General features: G+C 38.6%; 1 protein-coding gene across 1 annotated transcript; it reads right to left on the bottom strand.

The window, feature by feature from the left end:
* Window positions 1-7,301: 7,301 nt before the first annotated feature.
* Window positions 7,302-14,406, bottom strand: PNN (pinin, desmosome associated protein). The gene is made up of 9 exons (XM_045799622.2): window positions 14,234-14,406; window positions 13,477-13,548; window positions 13,019-13,087; window positions 12,459-12,531; window positions 12,244-12,338; window positions 12,004-12,079; window positions 10,820-10,975; window positions 10,598-10,736; window positions 7,302-9,876 (listed from the first exon to the last, which is right to left on the bottom strand). The coding sequence occupies exons 1-9, from the start codon at window positions 14,344-14,346 to the stop codon at window positions 8,390-8,392; spliced, it is 2,280 nt and encodes a 759-aa protein (XP_045655578.2). The 5' UTR covers window positions 14,347-14,406; the 3' UTR covers window positions 7,302-8,389.
* Between the last annotated feature and the right edge of the window lie 1,898 nt (window positions 14,407-16,304).

Below are 16,304 nucleotides of genomic sequence, written 5' to 3'. Positions count from 1 at the left end.
GCACACATTTTCTCCCATTCTGTAGGTTGCCTTTTAGTTTTGCTTACTTTTTCCTTTGCTGTGCAAAAGCTGTTTATTTTAAAAATTTTTCAAAGATTTTATTTGACAGAGAGAGAGCACAGGCAGGCGGAGTGGCAGAGGGAGAGGGAGAAGCAGGCCTCCTGCTGAGCAGGAAACCCAACACAGGGCTCACTCCCAATCAAGACCTGAGCCCAAGGCAGGCACTTAACCGACAGAGCCACCCAGGCGTCCCAAAGCTTTTTATCTTGATGAAGTCCCAATAGTTCATTTTTAACAGCAACTTTTTTAAAAAACCTTTTTTTTAAAACAACTCAATTTAAATTAAAAATTAAAGGAAAAAAGGGGCGCCTGGGTGGCACAGCGGTTGAGCGTATGCCTTCGGCTCAGGGCGTGATCCCAGCGTTCTGGGATCGAGCCCCACGTCAGGCTCCTCGCTGTGAGCCTGCTTCTTCCTCTCCCACTCCCCCTGCTTGTGTTCCCTCTCTCGCTGGCTGTCTCTATCTCTGTCAAATAAATAAATAAAATCTTTAAAAAAAAAAATTAAAGGAAAAAAAACCCAAATTATACATGTACTAGAATATATGTTTGATTCTTTATTAAAGAAATACAAATCAGTATAAAATTTTAGTTTAAGATTTAAAAAAATACAGTTCACAAAACTCAGCATTAAGGATGTAGAGAGAAAAGCAATCTTACCTATAGTTGGTAGAAGTATAAATTTGTGTAATTTTCCAATATGCTTCAAATGTCTCACTGACCCATCAATTTCACATATGTGTATTTACTTAAGGCCAGTTTCAAAAATGCCTCAGAATAAAAGTGAAGCTCACATTAATTTTGGAAAAAATTTGGTTAAGAATTAATATGGATCATTTTTTATCACAAAATGACAGGTAACTGAGAAAAGTGCCCTTGTTAAAAGACATTATAAAGTGATGGACCTTAATATGCTCAAAAGACATGAGAAAACTTAATTAAAAACTTAAAAGTTGATGCTGAGTGGTGGGGGAAGGGGAATGAGGAATATACAGGGTTTTCATTGTATTTGTCACATTTTATTTCTTAAATTGGGTGACAAATTCACAGGTGTTTGCTATTATTTTGCCTATGTTTTTTTTAAATTATTTATTTTCTTAAGTAAACTCTATCCCCAACGTGGGGCTCAATCTCATGACCCCAAGATCAAGAGTCGTATGCTCTACCTACTAAGGCATCTAGGGGCCCCTTGGCTATTTTTTTAAATATCAACATCATTACAAAGTAAAAAATATTTTAACTGGGTGAGAGACAGTGATTAAGTGAATTCTGTTTGGATAAAATTATATACTGTATTGATTTATTCAATTATTTATTCGTTTGCCATGTTTAAATAGATGATATCTGAGAAGACATGTTTATTTTTAAATTGAAGACATTTTTAACTATATATGAAACGTTTGGGACCTTAGAGTCAAACAGAAAAAATGTATAGTTGCAGCCATACCCACAATAAAAACTTCAGTAGTGGGGTGCCTGGGTGGCTCACTGGTTGGGCATCTGCCTTCAGCTCGGGTCATGATCCCAGGGTCCTGGGATCAAGCCCCGCATTGGCTCCCTGCTTGGTGGGGAGTCTGCTTCTCTCTCCCCCTCTGTGTGTGCTCTCTCTCTGGCTCTCTCATATAAATAAATAAAATCTTTTTAAAAAAATCCAAAACTTCAGGAGTAGTAGCTGTAAATGAGGGGGCTGTTCATTTGTTACACAAGTATATCCAGCTTGTATGACATTCTCCAGGAATACCTCTCACCATAAGCAAGAATACACATGTATCACTTGAGTATCTTTAATTGGACTTTAATTTTTCCTTTAATTTTTTGAAGATTTATTTGAGAGAGCATGCACTTGCACATGAGTGGGGGAGGAGAGGGAGGGAGAATCTCAAGCAAGCCTTCCTGCTGAGTATGGAACCAAATGTAGGGCTCAATCCTATGACCCCGGGATCACGACCTGAGCCAAAACCAAGAGTTGGACGCTCAAAAGACTGAGTAACCCAGGCACATCTAATTGGATTTTTAAATGACAGATTATTTGTGTTTGCACATGTGCACCCATATATATGCATATGTATATGTATATAAACAAAATAAAATAACAGTGTTTGAATACCTGCCTTGAAGACCTGAAACACTAAGGTGTTTCACTGAGGGGGAAAATATATGATTCCATTACACCAATTAATAAAACAGTATATTTATCTGAAGAAATTATCCAGAATTGAGATCCATAAAGATGCCAAAGAAAGATTCAAAGACACTGAGGAAAGACTGGTATCTAACATATGTTTAAGCTGAATCAGACAGGAGTATTTAAAGAGATATCGGTTAAGAATGTAACTCCATCAGGGCAGAGATTTTGTCTGTTTTCAATACTGCATCTCTAAACCTAGAAGATAGCCTGATATATAGTAAATGGTTAACAAATATTTGTTGAAAAAAAATATTTGTTGAATTATATTGATTTCTATTTCCAGTAATATGGAAAGATAGTCACCTAGGCTAACCATCCCACTGAAACATTCAAAATGCCTGGGTAAAATGTAAAAAGAACATCTTTAAAGCATTTATGAGAGCACAGGGAAACTATTGTCAAATGAGAGGCAGAAGATGAAAGAGTTTTTCTAGGCACAAATACCAAAGAACTCAAATATATCTGAGAAATGAACCAAAGGAAAATAAATGAGATCCAGAAAAATATCCCACAGGAGAAATAAGCATTTTATGCATGATAAAGTTGATGGTGTGGATTGTTGGATCAGAAGAGGAAGAAGCCACAGGCACGGTACTTTCCATTTTAACTTAAAAATCAGGTGGCTTATATATACCACAAGAAATGTATACATACGTTCATCAAAACATGTGAACAAGTATATTGGTAGTAGCACTGTTCATACTGGGGCTTCGAACTGTGTGGACACCACACAAATGCCCATCAACAACAGAATGGATACATAGATTGTGGAATATGCACACAATGGAGTAATACACAGCAAAAAAACATAGTTACAAACTGCAAAATTAATGAACCTCACAAACCCAATGTCAAACAAATATAAAAGAATCCATTTATATAAAACACAAAACAGGCAGTAACAATTATCCTGATTCCTAACAAAATGCCATGTTCATAGATTGGAAGACTCAATGGGGCTAATTCCCAAATTAATCTGTAGATTCAAAGCAATTCAAATAAAAATCCCAACGTTTGTGTGTGTGTGGATATTCAAAGACTGACTGTGAAATTTGTATGAAAATGAAGATAGGCAAGAATAGCCAGAAGAGTCAAGTAAAGCGAGGTGAGAGAATCTGTTCCACCCGATATTAAGACTTAATATGAAGCTAAAGTATTTAGACAGTGGTGTCAACTCAGGCATAGAAGAGACGAGTGGAACAGAATAGAGAACTTAGAAAGAGAACCATGAATATATAGATACACGATATAAGAAAATGGTGGTACTGCAGAATAATGTGGAAGGCACAAACTTTTCAATAATTGAAGCTGGGCGATCTGACATTCATCTGGAAAAAAGAAATAAGACTTAACCCCCAATTCACACCATAACACAAAATCCAATTCCAGGAAAACAATGGAGTTATTTGTGAAAAGTAAGAGAATGAAGCTTCTCAAAGATAAAATAGGAGACTATCTTCTTGACCTTGAAATGGTGAGAGGCATTTTAAATAAGATGCGTAAAGTACTAACCATAAAAATATGGATAAACTGAACAGTATAATCAAGAAATATTCTTAATCAAAACATACCATTTAAAAATTGAAAAACCAAGCTATAAAGTAAAAGACATTTGCAGTGCACGTATTCAATAGACTCATTTCCAGAATAAATACAGAACCCTTAAAATCAAGAAGACAGTCCCCAGAAGATATCTAAAGGGTTTTTTTTAAAAAATGGAAAACATAAGTCATCTAGAAAATGCACATACAAAAATATATAACTTATGACCTAGCGATTACACTCTTAATTATACTGTATATCCATGCATATGTTTGCGAAAAGACATGACTGTTCTATAACAGAATTATTTATAAGACCCTAAAATTGAAAACAATCTTGATACCCACATACTGGTGATAGATATCCAGTGACATACAAAAATGAGTCAGAGAAACATGTGGGCAAAATAAGTTAAAATACAAAATACATTATGATTTATGTCGAATAAAAAATAGATGAAAAAATAAACCATGGTGTTTAGGATGCATGAATCACTTTCAAAACCATGAAGGAAATCAAGTGACTACCATAAAGTCAGGATAGTGCTGTTAAAAGATAAACTGAGATATATTAAAACTTTGAAATTTGAGCAAACATTGATTTGGATCTGGGCAGCACTAAACTGTCAGGAGCTAGGGGAAAGGCTCTTATATTCAAAGATACTGTTCTTTGACAGGAAGCAAAGCAAGGAAATTATTTGATCAGCTATAGCTGAAGCAATTGCCTTATCTGTGAAAGCCAAGTTGGCAGTCTGTGATTGGTTGTCTGCAGGCTTCTCAATTTCCTAACCTTGAGGCACTTAGAGGAATTTACTCTAGTTTAGGTTTTGGTTTGCTTAAGTAGGCTGCCACCAATTAGACCTTTCTTGTTTTATTTAAAAATGGTTATCTCTGAGGGCGGAAAAGGGAGGGTGAAATCATTGGAAGGAGTTCTTGGGTCCTGGCAATGTTCTAGTTCTTCACCTGGGTGATTCCATAGGGATTAGCATTCTGACAATTCATGGAGTTGTATATTGTGTTTTGTATACTCGTCTGTTTTCCAAAATAAAAGAGCAATCTATTTATCCATGTATGAGTCAGTTACCAAATGATGTATAAGACCTTTATGGGAAAGGCATTAAAGGAAACCTGAATAATGGAGATATTCATGTTCATAGTTCGGGTCACTCCTGACCCACTCCTCCACTATCCCCTACTCTGCTCCTTCTCATCTCAGCTAATGGCAATTCATTTCTAGTTGTTCAGGCAAAATCTTTGCTCAGCCTGACTTCTCACACCACATAGTCCACTAGCATATACCTGGGGAGCAATCTTCAAGATACATCCAAAACCTGATCACCACTTCTACTACTTAACCACCTTGGTTTAAGTCACTATATTTTGCCAAATTATTGCAGATAGTCTCTTTTGTTCCTGCTCTTCGCCTCCTTTCCTCTTTTCTCAGCACAGCAACCAAAGCAACTGTTAACATAAATTTTATTATCACTTCATCTATCTGTCCAAAACCTCTAATGAATCCCCAGAGATAAAAGCTAAGGGACTTTAACGCCCTATACAAGCTGGGCCCCCAATTACCTCTCTGAAATACTTTACTGCTTTTCTCCCTGGTTACTCTGCTTCAGCCACAATGACTCCTAGCTGCATCTCAGTTCAATGTTTCAAACAAGCATACCTGACGTGCTGGAAGAGAGGAAACTAAAGTTGGAAAGGCAAGAGATTGAATCACAAAAGCCATGTTAAGGAGGTTAAGGACCTGTCATACTTTACTCATAACATTGCCTATAATGCACAAGGCCCTATTCTAGGTATTCAAACAGAGCAATGGGTTAAAAATAACTAAGAAATTTTGCTCTCATGGAGCTTGCATTCAAGTGGGAACTAGACAATAAACCAGAGCATGCTAACTATACAATATCATTGCAAATGTTATGAAAATAAACCAAGTGGACAGTGAGGGCAAGTGGTGGTTATTACAAAATCAAATAAGAATACTCAAATGGCAATAGGAAGCAGTTGTAGGCATTTGAGTATCATTTTGGGAGAAAGATCATGCTAGAGGACATAAAAGAAAGTGTAAGAAACTCAGATTCCTTAGGTTTATTCTTACCAAGTTGCAATTTTCCCCACTGACTTGCTAGCAGGAAGATCCGACCATGTAAATAGCAAACATGTTTTCTGGGCTATGTGCCTTAAATGGCATTACCTCAAGAGGGGAAACTGGGAGAATTTACTCAGATTTCAAGTTTGTTTCTAATTCATGTTAAGTAACTGAACCCTGAAACATTTAATGACTTCTTTTGACACCATCGGCTCATATTACCACACCATGTAATAATTAGTAGCTTTACTTTTAAATTTGTCAGTTTATGAACTCAAGTTTATTACTTTGGTGTGTTTTGCTTAGCATAATTACTAGAGGATACATGTGTAGTCACCAGAATTCTAGACCCAGCGCACAGATGAGCTCTAGAATGGAGGTACAGCTCACTGAAGATCAAACTATCTTTCAATTTCCGTGGTTGTGGCAAGATGTTTCCTAAACAGCTCCTTAGATGACTCCAAACTAATTTCAGTCCTTAGTCTCTAACCCTATCCATCTTTAACTTCTACTTTTTCCATAAACACTAACCTGTAACATCTAATAGGAAGACCCCTGTATCTTTTTCCCCTAGGGAACTGTCATTACTTCTACATTCTAACATTTCTTGTACCTTTGTAAGGAGCCAATTCAATTACATGGTTCTCTGAAAACAAATTCTGTATAACTGCACTTCTAAGGACAAAGCACTAGTTGGAAACATTAAAAAAAAAAAAAAGCCAACCCTGTTTTAAAAATGAAGTCTTCCGATTTGTAAGTGCATACCACTAGCTAGAAAATTTAAAATAGAATTCTATATAGAATTTAAAATTGCTCTTCATATTCCAAGGATCCTTTTTTCTCCTCATGCTTTTATAGCCCCATTACCACTCTGAACAATTGAGCTTAAAGCCAAAATTATTTCTGTAAGCACCAGACCAATCGTTCAAAATTTCCAGGTAAAAATGAGTGAACAAAACTTAATTTGTTCAAAGGATCTTAATACATACAGTTATTTTAGATTCATTGAATAAGCATTTTAGGACCCAGGTTACATTTATGTTCATCCCTTTTAAATTTTTACCAACCTTTCCCCCATGTTTCACAGTATAAAATTTATACTGCATGGAGATTAATAACCCCTGGATGAAGTGACTGGTCCAGGAATGCAGGTAGCTAGCTCTGCAGTTTGAAAAGTTCTACTCATTTACTGTTTAAAGGACTTTTTTTTAAAGAGTACTTTAACATGCTCTATTTTTACAGTGCTAGAAATGCTTACTGACATTTTCACTATCACCATGTACTTGTCAAAGGAAGAAATAATAAACATTCAGTCAAGCCTAAGGCTAGTCAATGTTAAGTTATGAACTCAAAGGCCATTTGCAATTAAAGTGCTCTCTTGTATAAAAGCATCAAAAAGTTAATACAAGTACTAGTCTTAAGCAGTCACACAAGTCTAAGCCACATTTATTTGCACATGTATAGTAATGGCAACAGATACTCCAAATTCATACAAATTTATAAAACAACAAAGTTAATAATCACTTGGTACACTTGTGTGTTATCTTGCTTACAGATTCAAGTGTAGATGAACTTCCTTCATTCTGTAAACTTTCATACAATACTTAACAAAAACTCTTGAGAACACATATTGGCATGTTTCAGTTAGAGCCAACACAAAAGTTAAGACAAGACCACAAACTCAAAAAACCAAGTTTGGAATATACTTTTCTACCTCCTTCCCCTAAAAAGTGATTATTTTCTTCAATAGATGTATATGCTATATCACACAAGTAGCCACGGAGACAAAAGAACGATGCTCCCATAATCATGAAGAAAATGCCAACCAAATCATACTGTTTTATCTACCAATAATGATTTATATAGGAGAAACAGGGGGAAATGCTTAGATTAAACACAAGGGAGATTAGAAAAAAATAGTAAATGATTTTGAGAACTACGTTCCCCCTTAAAGCTGCAAAGATCTATGACAACTCAAAATAATCACCTAAGGCAAATAAACGTGAAGAAACCTTCAAAGACATTCTAATCACGTTCAGTAGCTAGTGATAAAAGCTGAAAATGATATCAAGAGGGTATTTATTATACAAGTGTCAACGAGGACATTCCAAAACTAATGAAAGAAATGCACATTTATTTCTACAAAAGCAACGTATGATACAGAATTAGAAGGGAACAGACTTAAAGATTTACCTATTAAAATATACAGATTCTTACTGAAGAGTATAGGATATTTAAAAAAGATGACAAGGGATGTTAATCTTTTTTTATTATTATTATTTTTACATATTTTGGAACCTCACATAATTTTGATAAATAACTCTTACAAAATTATGCAAAAAGTACAAGAATGTCTGGTAAACAAACAGTCTGTATTTTCCAAAAAGATTTTGTACAACATGCAATTCTTAAGGCAGCATCCTCCTTACAAGGAAAGGTAATCCTTTTACTCATCAAGAAATCTTCTGCTGCAAAGAATAGGCTAAGAAAGCCTGGCTTCTTCCATTAACGCCTTTTGTCTTTCCTGTCTGATTTTCGGTCTCTTTCACTTCTTGAAGATCTTTTGCCTGATCGACTACTCTCTGATATAGACCTCTTTCTGTCGGACCGGGAATTCTTATCCTTTGATCCTTTTGTATCTCTACTACTACCACCTTTTGAAGATTTGTGACTTCTTTCTAGTCCTGATGTATCCCTTCGCTTCCGATCCACGCTCCTTCTGTGCTTTCTATCTCTATTATGTCCCCGGCCCCTACTCCGACTTCTACTCTCACTACTACTAGTGGTGCTGCTGCTACTGTCTCTGCTGCTGCTGCCACTGGTGCTGGAGCTGCTACTGGAACTACTTCGACTACTACTGCTGCCACTGCTGGAACTGCTTCCACTGCTGCTACTGGTGGAGCTGCTACTAGAACTACTACTGCTACTGCTGCGACTTCTACTCTTGCTGGTTTTATTTCTAGCTCGACCTCTACTTCTGCTCCGCGTTTTGGTTTTGGTTTTGCTCTCTGGATGTACTGTCAAGACTGGCTCTACTGTCACCTCAGTGAGTTTGACAGATTCCACAGGAAATTCCTTCCTCTCAGGTAGTAAATGCCCTTGCTCCTGAAAAACCTGAATTGGTGGCTGTAAAACAGCTAATGGCAAAGTCTCAGGTTGAGAGAGAGGCTGGGGTTGGAGTACTGCTTGGGACTGGGGCTGGGGCTGGGGCTGGGGCTGGGACTGGGGCTGAAGCTGGGGCTGGGGCTGGGACTGCAGCTGGGACTGTGGCTGTGGCTCAGGCTGCAGCTGTGGCTGCAGCTGCGGCTCAGGCTGCAGCTGAGGCTCAGGCTGAGGCTGAGGCTGAGGCAGGGGCTGGAGGTGAGCCACAGGCTCAGGCTGGGGCTCAGATTCTTTCTCTTCTTTTTCCTCAGGCTCATTTTCCATTTCTAGAGCACTGGCATTCTCTTTCATGGGAGAAAGAGATTTACATTCTTTATCTGGCTCAACTTCAAATTCCATCTCTGGCTCCAGTTCTTTGCTAGTTTCGTTTTCTGAAGGTTCTACACTTTCCACTTGATTGGTTTCCATTACCTCCTGCTCAGCAATTACATTTTTGACACTCTCGACCATCTCTAGCACATCCATAACTTCTTCCGGTTGACTATCCTGCTGCTTCTCACTTTCCCTTACCTCAGTTTCCTCCTCCATCTTGACCTCCATTTCCTGTTTTTGTTCCTCCTCCTCCTGTTCTTTCTCTGCATCACTATGAACTATACCTATTTCCTTTTCCTCTTCCTCTCCTGCTTCCTCTATTTCTACATCATTGTGCTGATTACCTGTCTCCTCCAACTCTTCCTCTCGCTGAGCCACCTTACCCTCTTCTTGTTCCGCCTTCTGTTCTTCATTACGCACCACCTGATGCTCTTTTTCCTTCATTGATTGTCTTCTAGGCCTAGCCTCCATTTTATTTATTTGTTCTGCAAATTCGATGCGTCTACCTTCAAATAAAGCTAAAGGATAAAAATTTACACGTATAAATAATTAAGAACATGCAAACTCACAATTGACAGCACAAATTGTCATTGAGCTTTATCTAAACTAAATGTCTTTTTGTAAAAAGATGATGATACAAGACTGATTACGGCAAGTAATTACAAACTGAAATAAAATGACACAAGCAAAGACTCCCCAGAAACCTATATACTAAGGTATTAGTAGCAGGCAACTATACCACATTAACTGATGGAAAAACAGGACAATTTTTTGCTATTTTACTTCATGCTGGGTAAGAAAGAATAAAACCTCTCTGAAATAAAATCATTCTTATGGTATCATGTCATGCATTAACTTTTCTGATCCCAGAAAGAGTGATCATCTAATCCTATCTCCGTAGTGTCTACCCTTCCACGTGTGCTCCTCCTTCTATGGATTACATCAATGTTCCCTTTTTTCTTGCTTCATTAGCATTTACATCTGGCTACAAAGAAGCCATCTTATACAAACGCTTCTTAAGAAATACACAGGCATTCAGCACTACCTACAACATAGTAAGTTTCAGGTTAAATTCCATCATAAATCAAACGCTCCTGCACTCCAAACTCATTAGCATCTTAGATTACCTTTTTTAAAAATCAACTGCTGAAACACAATTATAGGAAACAAATGTGTCTGTGTGAGTATATTACCTTACCCATTTAGAAAATTTCACTGGACCTCTTCATGTACACTTACCATTCATTTTTCTCTGTGACTCTTCTATTAATTTTTGGGTAGCTGGACACATTCTTCCAGGAATATAGAACAAATGGGGCTTTGTCTTAGTTCTTATATATTTAATTATCTTGGCATTATGTTCATTCCATTCTTCTTGCTAAAGAAGAGGTAAAAGGTCAGGTTTTTGTAAACATGGAAGGATTCCCAATCCTAGAATTCCAATTCCAAACTACAACTCACCAGCTGCGCAAGCTCGACCTTCTGTTCTAAAAGCCGCAGTTCTGTCTGTTTAGCACGCCTCTCTTCAAACAGTTCTCTCCTCTCATTTTCAACCTGCTTTCTTTCTTCTTCTGCCTGCACTTCAAGTTTTTGTTCAATTTCCTGGCGCCTCTTTTGCTGAAGATAAACAATTATCTTTGAAAACTTATTACACATCCTGATTATGTGAAACATTATGATTTTACTTAGTTATCTTTATAGGTTTCATATTTGCAATTCAGCATACGAGCTAATTCAAACTTAGTACTTAGCATTTTAGGCTAATAGCAATTTCTCTTTCAGAAAACAAGGACTAGAGCCTTTCCATGTAAAAATCTAAATATCAAGGACATTAGCCATATTATCAATAACTCCTCCATTTAAATATAACTATTAGGCAAGATTCTTTCATAAAACTTAAAAAAGAAGAGCATTGTCTTTTTAACTTATCTTCAGTTACCCTTCCTTCCAAATCAAAGAATGTGACAGAAGTGACATCCTATTTTCAAATATTATGCTTTGAAGCCTTTTATATTCCCTAGGAGACTTAACATACGAAAGCTGTAATAAAACTTGATTAATCTATTAACCGAATTGTTATCTCCCTTTCTACCGTAGTTCTTTGAGAAGCAGTAACTTGATATTGAACACCAAGGACACAATTTTGTAGCTTTAATAAAAAACCTCTAGAAAGATTGCACAAATAAACAGTGGAAGGCAAGGAATGTTTAGGCTTTTGCTTCCAGAGTGCCAATTATTGTCTGAGTGTATAAATAACTTAGAACTTAACATCACTGAACTAGTTACGATGCTGACTGAGTTCAACTCCCTTGACTGAATGAAAGCACTCTGAGGCCTAAAGAAATGAAGAGTCTTGTCCAAAACCACAAAATGAGATCGTTGTAGAGCTGAGATCAGAACCCAGGTTCTCCTGAGTCACAGACCAGGGCTCTTTGCACTGAAAGAGAAGTTCACGCAGTTACTTCATAGGACCCCAAAAAGAGACCAGCTAAAAATGTAACAACTTTAGATAATTTTATAAGTTTTTTTCTTGGCTTCAATTTAGGCCTACAATTCAGTTTTGAGACCTTTTTGACTCTTCTCAAAAACACGTAATAAACTACTTTTGTATACTTAAAAGAATCAAAGGAAAACTGTATAAATACCCTTTCAGTAGCAACAGTGGATTCTTGTTTAAATTTCTGAAGAGTGCCCATCAATAAGCCAAATATTCTTCGGTTCCTAAAGAAGAGAAAGAGAAGTCAATTTCAGTAGGTTCCACTTCATCTAAGCCCGCCATTTCCTGAAAGAAACATACGACAGACACTTGAACAATTCTTAAATGTAAATTTTCCTGAAATTGCATTATTTGACAGGAATTTTCCCTATAAAAAAACTAAAGATACCTTTGCTTTCCCTTTTCATCCATATTTTGATCCTGGATAAGGTCTCTACGTGTGCGCTCTTTGGAGGTAGCTACAACTGAAGACTGCAAAGCTGGCTGCAGGATAAAAGAAATCTCAGTAATTTAACAAGCATATGAGAAAGCAGCACTCTTAAATGTAGTAAAGATGGAAATACCGTATTCATCCCGTTAAGTAGTTCTTTTCATCTCAATTACCTTTTTAACATCATCATCCTCTGGGTCGCTTTCTTGGCGTGATTCTCTCCTTGTCCGACGCTCCCCGCCCAGCCTGGCATTGGAAAAAGAATTTAAAAGACCACTGTAAAATCTGACTTAAGCACCTACCAAGGATAAATGATTACTTCTACCATGACTTATTTCCAGAAGTCTCATTTCATCAGTCTCCATCCCACTTTACACTTTCCTCTAGTAGTAAAAGGATAAAATGTGTCACCAATGCCCAATCCAAATAAGGATCTCTATTTCTCAAGCAGATTAAGTTTTTACAGTACAAGACAGAAAAGTAGCACAAACTATTTTCTCAACCTTATTCTCATGATCTTTATTTTGGTAAAATTTCTGTTACCGTTAGTAAAAAACTGAGTTATGAGGGATACAGGCTTAGTTCATTCAACTACCAAGGGAACAGACTCAGGTGAAGTGATATACTACTCACTTCTAACACAGCTCAACAATATTTATTAAATACTTATATTTGTGGCTACCTCTAAAAATAGAGCATACAAGTATGTCCAGAACCTTTTACTCCAACGTACCTACTGACTGCCCCTTCAAGGTCTCTCTGTTTGGCTGGGGGTCCTCCTCCACTATCTGAGAATCCACGCCTGCAATTAAAAATGTGCAACATAATATAAATGAAATTTAAGATAAATATTTACCTTTAGCAAGATAATTCAGTTGAATTTTTAAAAACCCTTCCAATTATTAACAACCTTAAATGGGCATCCACTCCAAGATGCTTTTTAGCACTTAAAAAAATATAAAAATAAATTAAGTGTACACAAAACAGGTAGTTAATGTATTCTTCAGTCTCTAATTTTGCATATAAATGAAGTTCCAAGATAACTATATTGAAAACTATAGCTGATCACAGCTTTAAACAAAACAAACGTATCTAACGTTGGCTCTACCACCAATTTTGTTTAAACCAATACTTAATTTAGTGAAAGTATCTACGTCTTCGCATATAAATTAAGTCCTAAGAAAATCTTACCTCAGCAATAAACTACCACGTCCTCTACCTCCACCAGGACCAGAAAGGGCCAGCAATCTGGCTTGGATGGGCCTAAAAGATATTTACAAACCAGTATGAAAATCATGTGTGGACTTATTTAATGTCACCAAATACTTTCACGAATGCGGTACACCATAAAGAGAAAAATAACCAGAAAAGTTCTAAAAACAGTTTCAAATACACGTGCTTGAAACAAGGCAGGAAGTACTATTTTAACTTCCTTGTTTTTTCAAGACCATTATCACAAAAATCATATTTACTTCGTTCCCACGACACATTAATAAGCTTGGATCAGGCCCTGATTTCGCCAAGTCCGAGGAAGTTGCACGTGGGCAAGAGGGCAAAAGCCTGGAGGAGAGGCGGCGGACCGCGTCCCAGGAGGGTCTCTGGGCCAGCACCCGGCCAGGTAGCCGCCGGATGGGGAAGGGGCTTTGTGCTGCAGTTCCGGGCCTGCAGGGCCGAGGGCGGGAATCGGCAGCCCGGGCCTTCCTACAGTAGGCCAGGAAGACATCCTCGCATACATAGGACTCACTCTCCTTCCTCGCGCACCTGAGCTCCGAGACCTACGTCGAGGGCGTGGGAGACTCCCCACCTCATCCAAGACGGGGTTCTACCGCCGCCCCGGGGACAGGCCCCGATGTTCTAGCCTTCTCAAGGCTAGCCGCCCTTCCCGCCCCCAATTCACCCCGGCATGATGGCTGTCTCTCGGAGCCGGCCTTTCTTATCCGCCTCTTACCTCACGTCATTCGGATCTCGTCCGGTGAGCTTGCGAATATTCTCATCTACGTTCTTTAGGCTCTCTTTGGCCTTTTCTAGCTGCTCCTGCAAAGTTCTCACCGCGACCGCCATCTTCTCTCTGCAGCAGGCTTCGAGACTGCTCTACAGGCCGCGCCTGGCTCTGTCGCGCCGCGAGACGCGAGAGGAATGACAGCAGGGTGCAGCCAATGACAATAGGCGTTGTTTTTCGGCCTCAACCACTCAGCGTCCGGAAGAGGGAGAAGCTGCCGGCCTCTGTGACTCTGGGCCAATGAAAAGTCTTCTGGGCGGTTGCCTCCCTCCCCCAATTAGCTGCGGTGGCCGGGCTCCGCTTCTAGCGCAGAGCCTGGGTGCGTTTGAGAGTCTCAGGGTCCTCGGAGACGCCGGCTCACGGGCCTGCTCTTGTGCCGCGGAGCGCGGAGTTTTCCAGCCCTTTTAACCTAGGATATGACGTGCCTTGTATCTTTTTAACCACCTAATTACATCAGAGTGGGATGGAGGCGAGCTTTTTTCCCCCCCTCTCCCCGGGTAAATGATTAGATTAGGAAAGGGTGGGGCCATTCTGTCGGTGCGCATGCCCAAAGAGGGGTTGGGGGGCGCAGGCGTCCCTCCATTGGGCTAAACCAAAACGAGCAGAGGGAAGCAAAACATGAACAATATGAAAAGTCATTAATCGTAATAGCTAGCAATTATTTTTTTTGGTACTGTATGAAACGTTTTAGATACCTTGTCTCTCAACTCAAAGCTTGAATAAAATGCTTGTTACTACTGATAAATTGAATCTGGAGATAACTGTAACTCCCTAGGTCACGGCAGCTGAGAATCACTATTTGATTAGATCCTGTGCAAGGGTGTACTATATAAAAAAGCGACGACGAGACCGATGAGGCTGGCATTATCGTCTACCCCTGGCCTATACGGCTGGTTGGTTTAAAATGGGGTCTAGAGTAGCGGCTCTGTTGTTACTTGTGTGTATGCGACAGAATGTCCTCGAGCTTGTGGTTCTGTTCTATGTACACAGCCAACATAAGAACTCTTTTGTTCCAGAAATGCATTTGCAAATTACAACTCACAAAGCACTTCCCTACAGAAACAACGTATGAATAATCTTGCTTCTTATTGGCTTTTACCCGGGCATCAACCTTGCACCAAGCATTAGTGGGACAATAGTATTTAACTCGAGTTACCATCTTAATTCTTGTAACTATCTTTAAAAGTTCCTTTGTGCATCAGCAGTAATCTAGGCTCAGAGGATAAAACCTACAGCAAGATCGCTGTGGTTCCTGTCTTTGTGGGGTTTGTACGCTTCGGGGGGAGCAAAAATCATTCATGTACTCATTCATTCATTCAGTAGTATTTGCTGAGCGCTTACTATGTGCCAGGCACTTTTCTAGGTACTTGCACAGTCAGTGCAATAAATATCTCTGCCTTCAAGGAGCTTGGGAGCAGGAAAAGTATGGAGACAGACGATAAATATAAGTAAATTACATGGCATGTTAGAAATGGAGAAGTTCTATGGGGAAAAAAACTGGGTAAAAGGGATAAGGGTCGATAAATAATAAGTTAATTCTGATTGTAAAAATACTTAGACTCATTGATCCTTACTACAACGCTGTGTAATAGACTAAACATGAAGCATGAGAATGTGGTACTAGTAGATCCTAACCACCAAATGTAACAATGTTTCCATGGGAAAATGCTTTTAGAGGCAACCAAAAACATAGGATCTTTTTCTACTTCCATAGGACCTATTACTAGGATGCTGGGCAATTTGACATAGCTTTATGGGGGAGAATTAGTGGGCTGTTGTGTTCAACATTTAGTAGATGCTCAATAAATATTAGTTTCCCATCAATTCCAAAATATTCTAAGACCCTATGTTATTGTTTGAAAAATCAACCTTAGTAAGTTGGTCAGTTGGTTACTCTTTGACTTCAATGGTGGGCTTGGAGTCCTTTTCTTTGATGGTAATGATGACGGGAGGATGCAGTCAGGATATAAGGGACGTGATTTCACGTATGGGAAATTTGGGTGCTGGAAAATTTAAGATT

Source organism: Ursus americanus, chromosome 35 (assembly GCF_024610735.1).
Source record: "Ursus americanus isolate L20-20 chromosome 35, mUrsAme1.1.p, whole genome shotgun sequence".
Taxonomy (NCBI): domain Eukaryota; kingdom Metazoa; phylum Chordata; class Mammalia; order Carnivora; family Ursidae; genus Ursus; species Ursus americanus.
The sequence above is the reverse complement of the archived record's forward strand: the minus strand, read 5'-3'. Positions and strand labels throughout refer to the sequence as shown.